Raw genomic sequence first — 13,255 nt, 5'->3', positions numbered from 1 at the left:
ACTCTATAAGACAATATCTTTATTTTTATTTTTTTTGCTATGTTTTTGAGAAGGCACCAAATATATGACGCGAAAATAATACCATTGTGCGTTGCAGTTGGGTCCCTCCTGTGTACAAATGTTCAAAACAATTATCTTCTATGCAGTTCTTCGTGCGCTTGACTTGCTCTGCTTCGTGGAGTACTTGGGACTAAATCTTCTTTTCGTTTTTTGGAGCTCTTTAACGTTAGAATGAAGAATTATGCTTTTATCTAACAATGTATTCATTTAAATAAAACACCAAAAACGCGGACTTTAGTGGGTTTTTTTTATCAATATAGAATATTATATTTCTCTAGTCATGGGTTTTGCACAAATGCTGCGAATTTTTCAGATAATGTATTTCCACAGAGTCAGATTATTTAATGTATTTCCAGAATATTGCATGTATTTGGCAGGTATGTGTTTGGGGTATGGGTGCACTCTGCAGGGACAAGACACAAACACTCTTGTCACTTGAAGTTTATTACTATCCTAAATATCAAATAAATATGACAAAATATGAAATAGATACGTTTTGTATTTAATACACAAGAATATACAACATCTGAGAAAATAGATATGATAAAGTTAGTGCAGGAAAAAATATAATTCTTGTCATGAAGCATAGCAACAGGCTATACATAATAAAATTACCCATATTAGGGCCAAATCTAACTTGCATGCCCATAACTCACATTTTCTCATGCATTAGTGTAAATGGGAGAGTTTTGCCAAAATACAAGTGACACATGGATCTCAAGTTAGAATTTGGCCCTGAGAGGATATCTCTACTTATCTAATGAACCTCTAGTGCTTTTCAACCTCGTTATGATAACTACTACAGATTTATATCACAGTTTCCTGTAGAAATGAAGATAGCTCCAGTTACTGTGCCCTCCACATAACCAGGGGGTGACTATTAAATAAGGTACTGATCTACAGTTCATCAGCAGTGTACTTTGTGGAACCCTTTCCATCCAAACTATACAATGTTATAGCTTGCAACATCTATGACCTATCGATTTTGAACTCTACAGTATCTTCCTACCTTGTATGAAATTAATTGGGGTACAACATTTTTATGAACGGACACCACAGTCTTAGCTTTGGTGGAAATAAAGCTTTTTTGGCCTCAGTGGGTCATCAGATTTGCAACATGCTACAGGAATCCCTGTTACGTGTCTTTATGACACATCAGAGTATCTGTATCAGGTCTGGCTCTGGGCGCCCTCGTTGACGGAAGTGACTTAAAGGGTTTCCGGCATTCAGTCTGGTGATATTGTCTTATCTCACCTTCCCAAACTGGACAGAGTGAGGTTATGGTTTGAAAATGATGCCCTGTGTCAACTCAATGGTCGGATTACAGGGCTGAAGAGGGTCGTATTCTGCGAAGACGTGGCACACATTCTCCATACCCGCTTCAGTGCCCTTTGCCACTATACCAAATATCCTGGAGGGGGAAAAAATAATCAAAATAAAGTTGGATATTTGCCTACATTGTTGTTAGCTTTCCTTCACAAAATCATACCTATTATAATATTGGCATATGCATGCTGAAGCTATCTAATAATGAAGAACATTACCTTGCTGGTTTGGAACTCCTGTGCCACCTGTGAAGATATAAGGGGTATAATTAGAGATTAAAACTATGTTTAAAAATGGATAGGGATACAGTCCATTCAAGTGGACTTTATTTCTGATTTGTAGGCCCAGAGTTTTTCCTGACCACATGACCTTACCAGGAAAACTCAGGGCCCTTAAAAACAAGCTTTTGAAAGAATCAACTCACAGTCTCTTGTCTGGATCTTCACCACTGTAGCTGAGCAGGTGTGCAGGGTAATGACGTCTGAAGAAGAGTCTAATGGGAACACACACATTCATCAGGTTTCATTTAATCAAGAAAGGTCTTACAAGACATTACCATAATTTGAGCATCGTTGAATGCTCAAAAGAAAACGTAATTCAGAAAAATTCCATATTTTTCTTACTTTCTCTGGATGTCTGTCAAAGTGACACCTTTGGGTGACACCTTCAGGTTGACTATGGTGGGTGTGATGGTGCCCTGGGCCATCGTGAAGGTGGAGGACACAGCCTTTTGTACAGCGCACGGCCCTGTCAACATCTCAGTGGGGATTGCACTCAGATAGAGGAAATTGCAAGCTAGGGAGAAGACAAGAAAGATCATGAATTAACTTGAGAGAAGAGAAACCAGTGCGATGCTTTTCATCACAGCTGTCTACTGCGGCATGTAGGACAGGAGGACAACCACTACATTGCACTGCAGATTTCTACACTTACCAGTCATTTCCTAAATATTATAGGAGTCCAAATGCTGTGTGCAATGTAGCCTACTGTGACTGTTTATACTGTAGCATAAATTATTTCATGCAAGAAGTTGCGACATTGTTGAAGCTTGTGTTGCACTCATACCGCACTGTATAAAATCTGTCCAGTTTAAGCAGATTCTTAATTAATAAGCAGGTGAGGAGTTTTTGTATGAGAGGCAATGAGAGAGCTGAAATTAGGCAAGATAAACATGAACTGCTATTTTGATACGTGCGGCTTATTTGATCAAATATAAGTTTCATAACGTTTAGGTTGTTACAAGTGTGATTCACGTGACATCCTGGCAACTTCGAGAAAACTTTATAGAGTTGTCCCTGTTGAAATTCGAGACATATTGAGGCTAGCATATAATCTCACTCTCCATTGAACACAGGCAGTTGACGTCAATACCCCTCATCGAATATTCAAAATAGTTTTTGAATAACTAAATGTATCCACCAATCCAAATAGCTCTGTGGACAACGAATCCATTGTTGAGCAGTAGATATATATTTTGTCAATATCGTGCTTCTACACCTGCATTGCTTGCTGTTTGGGGTTTTAGGCTGGGTTTCTGTACAGCACCTTCAGATATCAGCTGATGTAAAAATGACTTTATAAATACATTTGATTTGATGATATCCACATTTCTGTCTGTATCAAGAATACTGCGATGATCCATATAATTTGCGGGAGTCGCGAGAGGTCAGGTGGTCCACTCACCTGTGAGCTTTCTTGGCATGCACGGCTTGGGAATCCCTAAAAACATGCCACTTCAATTCAAGTGACTTTTTGTAGCAGGTTAGAAAGCATTTTCGCTAACCCTTAAACTGCTGCTTAAATGATCCTAGCCTACTACACCAAAGTCGGAGCTGTATCAAAGTGGCGTGTTTTTAGGGAATCTGCACGGTTTATCTGAAGATGACGTTCGCTAACTTTGTAAACATTTAAATATGTTCCTAAAGTATATTACGGGGAAAATAACTTAGTTGAACTGTAACAAGTTCAAGATAACCAATGCAGAAATGTTTACCCTTTATGGGAAAATATTGCAGTATAACTGCAGTATGCTGCAATTCTTTCTTCCAAAATACCAGTCAACTGCATTTACTGCAGTTTCAAAACGGGCAATATTTTTTTGTAAGGGCGAGTTTACTCAGGTAAGCCATTAACAGATCATTAGCTAATATTACAATGAAACGCTGGCTGCTATAGCTAGCTAGCTTGGACTATTTCTTTAGCCAGTCACCATTAAGGCCTACCAAACGTGTCCATGAAATTATGTTGTTGCATGTTATTCTTTAGAGGCAGAATAATATAAAACTAGCTAGCTGATAGGCAAATTGATACCACAACTAGATAACCTAATGATGAATGCTGGGGGCTCAATTCTCACCGGTCTTGGTCTTGTCTTCTGGTGCTGATCTGTCAGTTGTTCCCTCCTGTACTTTGTTTAGATCTGTAGACCAAACAGATACTATTCAATTGCCTGGTTTAGAGATAAAAAGGTTGTCTTATATGTGGAATATGGAATATCATCATACAATTTATGTAAACATCATCATCTGTGGCTTGTTGCCTAATAGATTTAGGCTATTTGTTAAATTATTATAGCATACCATGTGACTGGAGCAGAAGTTTGCAGGGTAGGGCATATGCAGTGATGGTGTGTTGGAAGACCAGGGCAGACAGACTACCTGCAAGGGGATAAAAAAAAACAGTCCAGTTGTTTTAACTAAAAGTGGTTGAATATACATATCAAATGATAAAGTATTAATGTTGTTTCAAGGAATGTCCACAAGAGGGGATGGGTGATCTTTCTGAGTCATGGCCTTAAATCCATGCATCAGAGTAGCCTTGATGAGGCAACAACAAAGCAACCTCGACATCACAAATGTGTTTGAGATCTACATAGATTATCACAATCAGACTCAACTTTGTTTTTTGTTTTTCTATAGTGCGATTGTTTGAGTTGCGGTACAGCCAATATAAATCTAATCTACTTTCTTTCTTACAGGACATAGGATAGAAGCCCACATCTCTCAAAGCCCTGAAAAGCAAACAGCTCCATCCCTCTGCCTCCAAGTTTTCAGGACACCGACCAGACATGGCTGACTCAAGTCTTGTGATTCATACTTCTCCTAAACCAGGATCTGGGCCTTTTGTCAATATTGACAGATTGTTCATTCATGGTAAACAAGGAAGTATGGGATTGATAGATTGTCACACTATGAATGAACAAAGTTGACGTAGCCTACTTCTTACCAAAGTATGGTTCCTGTGAGGAGCCCTTGATACGGACGCCCTTGGCCGACGATTCAATGAGAAAGTGCCTCACGAGCTCTGAGCTGCCCTCCGCTACAATAAAGAAGCCAAGTGTCAGGAAAAGAGACAAGGCAGATGGGCAGTGTAGTATTTACTGTAAACGACTCTGATATGACAGTTAGATAACATACGGACAGATGCCTTTGATTCTACTGTGACTGTGGTATTGTTGATGATGTGGTGTTGTGATAATAGTGTAATATTGATAATAGTTACTGTTGATATAAGAAGCCAGGATCTAAACACTATAATAAAATTCCGGTAATTAAATGCTATGGAGTGTTTGCACTGCCACAGAGGTAGACATTATGAGTAATGAGCGGCCTCCGGTTGCACCACAGATTTCAGGATAAACACAGACAGACATACCTAACTCACTCTGCTACTGACTTGAGTGGGCAAGTCCTATCAGGTCTTTTCAAGACACACTGGTATTGATCGTGTGCTTTAGTTGTGTATACTCTGTTTATAGGACTGTGTGATGTGGTGTGTGTGTGGTTATTCTGAGCAGCAGTGTTGAACGGGGAGAAGGACTTCAGGATTGTTTACCTGGCTGGCCAGTAGGGTATATATTGATGGGCACCTGGTCCACCTTCATAGCCAGCCCGAAGGAGCCTCTGAAGGACGTGCTGTCTCTCACCACGAAGGTCCCCGGCTCCTTATCTATCACTATGGCCTCAGCTACAATCACACAGGTACAACAGATACAGCTCAGACAGTGCAGGGTTATCCCCATAGAGTCACCATTGTTTGTCACTCTGTTGTAGACCGAGTATTAATACAATTATTCATTTTAGTCTAAGATAACTTTTGGTTTTCTGTTAAAACAAATTTGCTTTGCGTCTTTAACTTAATATAGGACATAAAATGCAACAACGTACATAAAGTTGTGGCCAAATAATATAATATATACTCCCCATTTCTTCTCAAAATGCTTACCCTGAACTCTGTTGATGTGTGGGCGGAACCAGAACTGAGAAGTGTCCATGACAAACTTCATGGAGTGCTGGTTGCCTTGGAAATGGCCTTGGAAAGCTGAGGGACCATGAAAATAAAATGCACATTATTTTATTATTGAATACGCACAAACCTTTTCCCAGCAGAGGGCACTGGACAGAGATTTTAGATTTTAAACAGATTGACAAGGATCATCATCATCATCATCAGGACTCACAGTGAGAGGGAGATGGCGAGGATGGCCTGGAGCTGGGCCTCTGCTTGATCTGTATGTCTGGGACCATTGCCTCTGGAGGTGACTGGGGGCTGAGCTCCCGCTCTGGAGCTCCGTTGACCAACACCACAGGGATGTCTGTCAGTGAACCGGCCAGGGAGGCAGGGCTGCTGTGAGGGCTGCTGTGGATCCCCTGGAAGTGGCCGAGTGGTGATGGGCCGGTCGGCAAAGGCTTGTTGGTGAACGGCCTGGTTGAGGACCTGGACACGTCGCTGAAGGAGCTGGATGTGCGGTAGAGGAGGAGAGACTCGGGGCTGTCGCCTTCACTGTCACTGAGCAATGACTGATAGCTGTGGAAGAGAGATGAGTTGAAGAGAAGATGTTTACGGCACTGTGGAGTCCAGACAAAGGATTGGTAGAGCTGTCAAGTGTCAAACTGTGACAACACCAGTTAGTGTTGCTCTATGGAGTCAAGACTGGTCTAACTTGCCATTATCTTTGCATAAAACTAAGATATTAAAGTAATTTCCAAAAGCATGTATTAACAGAGTGTGAAGGGTTCTGACCTGCCCATTATGTAACTGGTTTCTGAGCCGGGCGACGTGGAGAGCATTGAGACGGCACTGTTCCTGTGAGAGTGTGACATGCGCAGGGTGACCGGGGATGAACACATGCCCACATCGCCTCCCTGCATTGAGGGCAGCCGCCGGCGGACGACACTTCCACACGGCAGTGGGGGGCGAGAGGAGGCATCAGAGAACACCAGGGAGCTTTGGGGGCTGCACCTGGAGCCAGAAGCAGAGGAGAGTGGGATGGGAATGCTGCAGGAGGGGGAGACGGAGGAGAAGGAGGAGGTGGAGATGTTCCTTGGAGAACCGCCTCTGGGGACCAGCACACAGTTGGAGACGTCTTCATCTGGAGAGGAGAAGTCATCTGGAGAGGAGGGAGAACACCAGAGGAAGTTGGAGCAAATGGTGCTAAATATCGAATTGATAAAGGGAATGGAAAACCTAATAAGTCTATGCAATTTCTTATATTGTTAATGTTATGTTATCTCAGAGGAGAGAGGAAGAACATCCAAGAGAAGTGAGAAAGGAATGTTCAGTGGCCTTTTCGGCGAGCAATAAGTCACACAATTCATGGGATTTTTTTCTTCTTGTGTTTCTAACATACCGTCACTTACAAGAAATGATCACACACATTTAAAATTGGAGGTTTCCTTCCCCATAATATGAATGAGAAGGGTTGAAATAGTCTTCTTGTGATCAAAAATCATATCCATTGCGTGCCGTTACAGATAAAATGTATTGCCTTTTCAAGACCCACATACTCTACAGTCAGAGCAGATTGTGGAGACTCGTTTAATCTCATACATGTACTCACTCATACATCCCATTCCTTTCCCTTCTATGGCTGTGTGTCTGTATTAGATGGGCGTGGCTTTATTATGTCAATACTACACTGACTATACCAACATTCAGAACACCTTCCTAATATTGAGTTGCACCCCCTTTTGCCCACAGAACAGCCTTAATTCGTCTAGACATGGACTACAAGGCATCGAAAGCGTTCCACAGGGATGCTGGCCCATGTTGACTCCAATGCTTCCCACAGTTGTGTCAAGTTGGCTGGATGTCCTTTGGGTGGTGGACCACTCTTAACCAGTGACATCAATAAGGGATCATAGCTTTCATCTGGATTCACCTGGTCAGTCTATGTCATGGAAAGAGCAGGTGTTTGTAATGTGTTGTATACTCAGTGTATACCACACAAGTGTTTTCCTGGGAGGCTAATGACAGAAGGTTGAAATTCATCCACGTCATGCAGGCTTTTACTTGTTCAAGTGAGTTCCGACCCTCCCTATTCAAATACACCAAGCAAACACTGTGTTCCTGCTGTGAGGGTGAAAATGCAGTACTTTGCCATGGAGAATTTCCTAGATAAGTTTCAACTTGTCCCCCAAAAATGTTGTCTGACTGTATGATCTACCCGCCTGTCAGTAACGGCGGGAACCTATTGAAATAGATGAGTCTGTTGCCCCATGCCACTGAGGTGAGGTGTCCTGTGGTGAGGGTGAGTGAGAAGGGCGGGCCACTGTTATGTAGTGACGAGACTTAACGTGGAACGGTGACAAGTACTAAGGGGGAGATCCATTGATGAGTAACAGTAACTATATCCATCACAATTACTGTAACCTCATTCAGTACATCCCACGCCATTTTCTTTGGTTGTCTAAGAATGAATACTTCTATATATGGGATTGTGCTCACTTCTGTTTTTCAGTTCTTCAGACCATGTCAGACAGTGACTGTTAAAGGTTGACTGTATTTAAAGCACCGCTGTGTGTCTGCCTCAGATGTTCTGGGTGTGGTATGTTTTTTTGTCTGGGCAGTAACCCCAGACAAATGTACTCTATTTTGTAACATTAAACTGATGTGAAATTATGGGTGGATTTTTTACATAGCCCCGGGCCATGGGTACATGAATGGGGCACAATGGAAGTTGTTAGGTTCTCAGGCTTGGTCTCCAGCCAACGTAACTGCAGATGTTTCTAGCCATGTTTAACGACGGAAAAGTACCCTAGGTCTAAACTCTTTCATTGACTAAGTTTGACATTTTTCTATGTTCAAAACTGTTGAATTGAATGATCGAAAGTAATTCCGTAGGCGTAGGCCTCCTGACAGGTCTACGTAGAAATAGCAATTTAAAAAAAATATATGCACATAAACTACAGTTTAAATAAAGCATGTGAGCTTGTGCTGAAAGAATGTAAATAGGCCTAGCCTATATTACAGCATGTGAATAACTATTGGGCTTTACATGCCCTCTCTCACTCATTGTCCTACCTGTGTGGAGGCTGCTGGACTGGGACCTCTTGTTGAAGTGGATGGGCTCAAACGTGGGGTCCAGTTCCAGAATGAGCTGGTTCAGGTTATTTAGGGAGATGTCCAGGTCATCCTGTTCACTGCAACTCCCGTTGGGGTCCATCATGACACTCGGACTGCACCCCAGAGCCGCCTCATGACCGGAGTCCAGGCAGGTACTCTGACCCACCCTCAGAATGTGATTGGGTATTATGTGGGACATGGCTCCAGCTATAGGCATCACGTAAATCTCTGAAACAGACACACCAGTAGGATTAACTCACTCTAATATATCTACTGCTGTAAATATCGTTCTTAGTATAGCTTGTGTAAATTCATCCGATGCATATACAGTACCAGTCAAAAGTTTGGACGCACCTACTCATTCAAGGGTTTTTCTTTATTTTTTACTATTTTCTACATTGTAGAGTAATAGTGAAGACATCAAAACTATGAAATAACACATATAGAATAATGTAGTAACCAATAAAGTGTTAAATATATTTTACATTTTAGTTTCTTCAAAGTAGCCACCCTTTTCCTTGATGACAGCTTTGCACACTTGGCATTCTCTCAACCAGCTGCAGCTGGAATGCTTTTCCTATAGTCTTGAAGGAGTTCCCACATATGCTGAGCACTTCTTGGCTGCTTTTCCTTCACTCTGTGGTCCAACTCATCCAAAACCATCTCAATTGGCCCAAGCAAGTCTCTTTTTCTTATTGATGTTCTTTAGCAGTGGTTTCTTTGCAGCAATTCAACCATGAAGGGCTGATTCACGCAGTCTCCTCTGAACAGTTGATGCTGAGATGGCTGTTACTTTAACCCTTTGAAGCATTTATTTGGGCAGCAATCTGAGGTGCAGTTAACTCTAATGAACTTATCCTCTGCAGCAGAGCAAAAAATGGGTCTTCCTTTTCTGTGGCGGTCCTCATGAGAGCCAGTTTCATCATAGTGCTTGATGGTTTTTGCAACTGCAATTGAAGAAACTTTCAAAGTTCTTGAAATGTTCCGCATTGACTGACCTTCATGTCTTAAAGTAATGATGGACTGTCATTTCTCTTTGCTTATTTGAGCTGTTCTTGCCATAATATGGATTTGGTCTTTTACCAAATAGGGCTATCTTCTGTGAACACCCCTACCTTGTCACAACACAACTGATTGGCTCAAACGCATTAACAAGGAAAGAAATTACACAAATGAACTTTTAACAAGGCACACCTGTTAATTGAAATGTATTCCAGGTGACTACCTCGTGAAGCTGGTTGATAGAATGCCAAGAGTGTGCAAGGCTGTCATCAAGGAAAATGGTGGCTACTTTGAAGAATCTCAAATAAAAATATATTTTGATTTGTTTAACACTTTTTTTGGTTTCATATGTGTTATTTCATAGTTTTGATGTCTTCACTATTGTTCTACAATGTAGAAAATAGTAAAAATAACGCAAACCCCTGGAATGAAAAGGTGTGTCCAAACGTTTTGACTGGTACTGTACATATAGATTGAATTTGGATTACTGTTACAGCGCTTTTTGAGTTGATATTTGGATTCGCTCCCACGTCCCATATTAAACTTTGATTTGATTATAGGCGAGATCACTAACATTGGTGTGTCAATGGGATGAATGGCGGTTATTACACTGTGTAAAACTGACCTAAATAGGACAGCTGTGCCTACCCTACACTTGACCGTTGCTACTGTACAAGTTATATTTACACTTTGCTAAAATGTACATGTATGTATACAAATCTCCATTACAGAGAAAATGTTTAGTTACCCACCAGGGAAAAGTTATTAAAACTGTCTTGTTGTAAGGAACGTAATTTCAACCAGAGTTGCCTACTAGCAAAAAGCTGTCAGTTAAAGGACATTGCAATTCAACAGAACCCAGGTAGAACGCTCAGTACTAAAAGTTCAGATATTGTAGATGATTTACACGTTTGTTTTATGATTCACATCATATTGCGTTTTCATTGGATTCACACACATTGTTATCGTGACACAATGTTATCTTGAGTGAATTAAGTTCAAATATCACTCTTCCACATTGTGTGAACTCCACCCAGCCTTTCCCAGTCTCAATAGACCTGCAGCTGTCCCGTGAACTATACGAACCTTCCACAAACTTTCATTGTATTGTTGATAGTATTGTCAACAAAGGTCAACTCTTTGTGAGCCCAGTGAAAGGAGCTGCATCTAAATATGAGTAATACTTAATTATATGAGACCTGTTTACTGTTGGCTTAACAGCTACTGGCTATTAACAAATACTCATATCCTTCTCTTCAGGTTTTCTGCCTACCAGTTGCTTACCAATACTGTGGTTAGCTTTACAGCATCACACATGCAAGAGTATAGGTAAGGGCCATAGTAATTTTGAAAGTTACATATTTGACCTAGAAGTATGACGCAGTCTCTTGACAATGATAGTTGAGGGGATAAAGGAAGCAGTCAGAGGAAGGGTGTGGATTGTGTAAGAGGGAGATAGACTCTACCCCCTCCTCCCCCTCATCTCAGACAGGGCAAGGCACCCAGTGAGTCACAGGGCCAGAGGGAGTCACCATGACAACACAACCCTTGTTGTCCCCCCAACACTTCCATTGCTGATACAGCAATCAGAGACCATACGTTTTCTATCCTGATTTACCACTGGTATTTACAGCAATGAAAAGATGTACAGATGTTACATCTAAGAACTGCTTCCTATTTTCTTTTTATTTATCCTTTATTAAACTAGGCAAATCAGTTAAGTACAAATTCTTATTTACAATGACGGGCTACCCCAGCCAAACCCTTCCCTAACCCGGACGATGCTGGGCCAATTGTGCGCTCGGGAGGCCCTATAAAGACCCCCTTTAGTGTTGCTGTAGTGTACAGTAGCCTACTATTTCCACATTCCAGACAGAGTGAGGAAAGTTGATGCCTGAGGCTCACTTATGTGACACACTTCAACATCGTTCTATCAGCCTTGGGGGCAACACGTACTGTAGTTGCAGTAGCATGAGGTTGTAGCATTAGATTGCGACCCTGCGAAGGACGTCCAATCTCTATGTGCAGGTAGCGTGTGCATGAGGTCCTGACCCACCTTCACCGCAATATACTTAAAAGAATAATAGATATAAGTCTATTACTGAAAAATCCCTACCCTAACATTTGGAAAAAAACTATTATCTATCATTGATGAATACAGTACTAATGTTTTATGATACTTGTTTGCATAAATCTTTTTTTTCTCCAAAGTGTAACAGCAGAAGTATAAGTAAACACAGTATACATATTCTAATTAAATGCATTCTTAATCTCCCTCTGTCACGTATGAGATTCTGTATTCTGAAATATAGTTGAGGTATCTTACCTGTTTTTGTTGTTCTCTTGTCCTCAATGTGTAAGGAAAGGGATTGTCTATATCCCTGAGGTTTCAAAGTAAATTAATCCAAGAGTAGAATGCTTTTATTGATAGCTCCCAACTCCTCCTACTCTCATCCAGTCAGCCGACTGTTTCACACGCCCTTGCTTGCAGCTCTAATATTCTGGGTTAGGTCTGATGATGTCATCAATTGTAGGATATTAATTTTAGGCAGAAACAGGAATTATAAATTATTATGAGGAATATAATTCATGGATATTTTGAATTTTCTAAGTGGATTTTACAGATCTGTAACTAGAATGAGTGAAATGTAAAGGATGGGTAGTGTTCTAGAGAACACATTCGTGAAGAGGGCACGAGTGTAACCCATCTCTTTTACTGTATGTTTTTGTGCAAATTTTGCACTCAGAGATACAGTAAATTGGCCAACTTCCATAAGCTATACATTTTATGTTGAAAGACAATACATGTTCTATAAAACTTTCTTTTGAATTATCCATGTCTTACAGTTGATCTCCATGTCTTTTAGCATCTGTAAAACAAAATGCTGTGGAATCAATAAAAGCTTATCTTATCACTATTATAGTTGTTAGAAAGGAGTATTAGGTAACTTTCAGAAAGGATGTAAAGGGATAACCCATTTCTTACAAACAATAGTCTATTGTCATTTGCATTTCTGGGGAACTGAACTCCCAAGGTTTGTTTTGAAACGAGGAAGTGAATGAGATGATGTCTGACTTGTGCTAACCTCCTCTGTAACCCCCTAGTTTGAATACAAACAATTTATTAGCCATGCCGTATGATGTTCTTTTTGTCCTGTGGAAGCCTTCAAGGCCACACTTTATTTGGATAGTCCATCTGTAGATGTTCCACAGACTATGCAAATAAAGTGTTATGGGCTTCAAAGACCCATATTGAAGCAAGGTACTGTAAATTGGTTGAAATCTAATGTTAAATAGCCTAGAAGTAGGGTTCCCACATGAAAAAATACTACAGTTTACTATAGAATACTACAGTACTTACTATATAATTCTATAGTAAACTGTAGTATACTGTTAATCAGTTCAGTGACTGCCTAAATTCAACACACCTGGTCTTCCAGGTCAGTTAAACCAAAAACATGAAGTGCCTGTGGCACTCCAGGACCAGGGTTGTCTACCCCTGCTGTAGAATACCATACCACAC

At 40.8% G+C, this 13,255-nt stretch overlaps 1 protein-coding gene across 1 annotated transcript; it reads right to left on the bottom strand.

Moving 5' to 3' along the window:
- Positions 1-486: 486 nt before the first annotated feature.
- On the bottom strand, positions 487-12,212 carry LOC115208679 (tensin-4). Its single transcript, XM_029776930.1, has 13 exons — positions 12,059-12,212; positions 8,689-8,958; positions 6,409-6,775; positions 5,846-6,192; positions 5,611-5,706; positions 5,221-5,352; positions 4,612-4,704; positions 3,966-4,043; positions 3,743-3,805; positions 2,010-2,181; positions 1,811-1,879; positions 1,605-1,631; positions 487-1,471 (listed from the first exon to the last, which is right to left on the bottom strand). The coding sequence occupies exons 2-13, from the start codon at positions 8,945-8,947 to the stop codon at positions 1,339-1,341; spliced, it is 1,836 nt and encodes a 611-aa protein (XP_029632790.1). The 5' UTR covers positions 8,948-8,958; positions 12,059-12,212; the 3' UTR covers positions 487-1,338.
- Between the last annotated feature and the right edge of the window lie 1,043 nt (positions 12,213-13,255).

Source organism: Salmo trutta, chromosome 14 (assembly GCF_901001165.1).
Source record: "Salmo trutta chromosome 14, fSalTru1.1, whole genome shotgun sequence".
Lineage (NCBI taxonomy): Eukaryota > Metazoa > Chordata > Actinopteri > Salmoniformes > Salmonidae > Salmo > Salmo trutta.
Note: the sequence above shows the minus strand (reverse complement) of the source record. Positions and strands in the feature narration are given on the sequence as shown.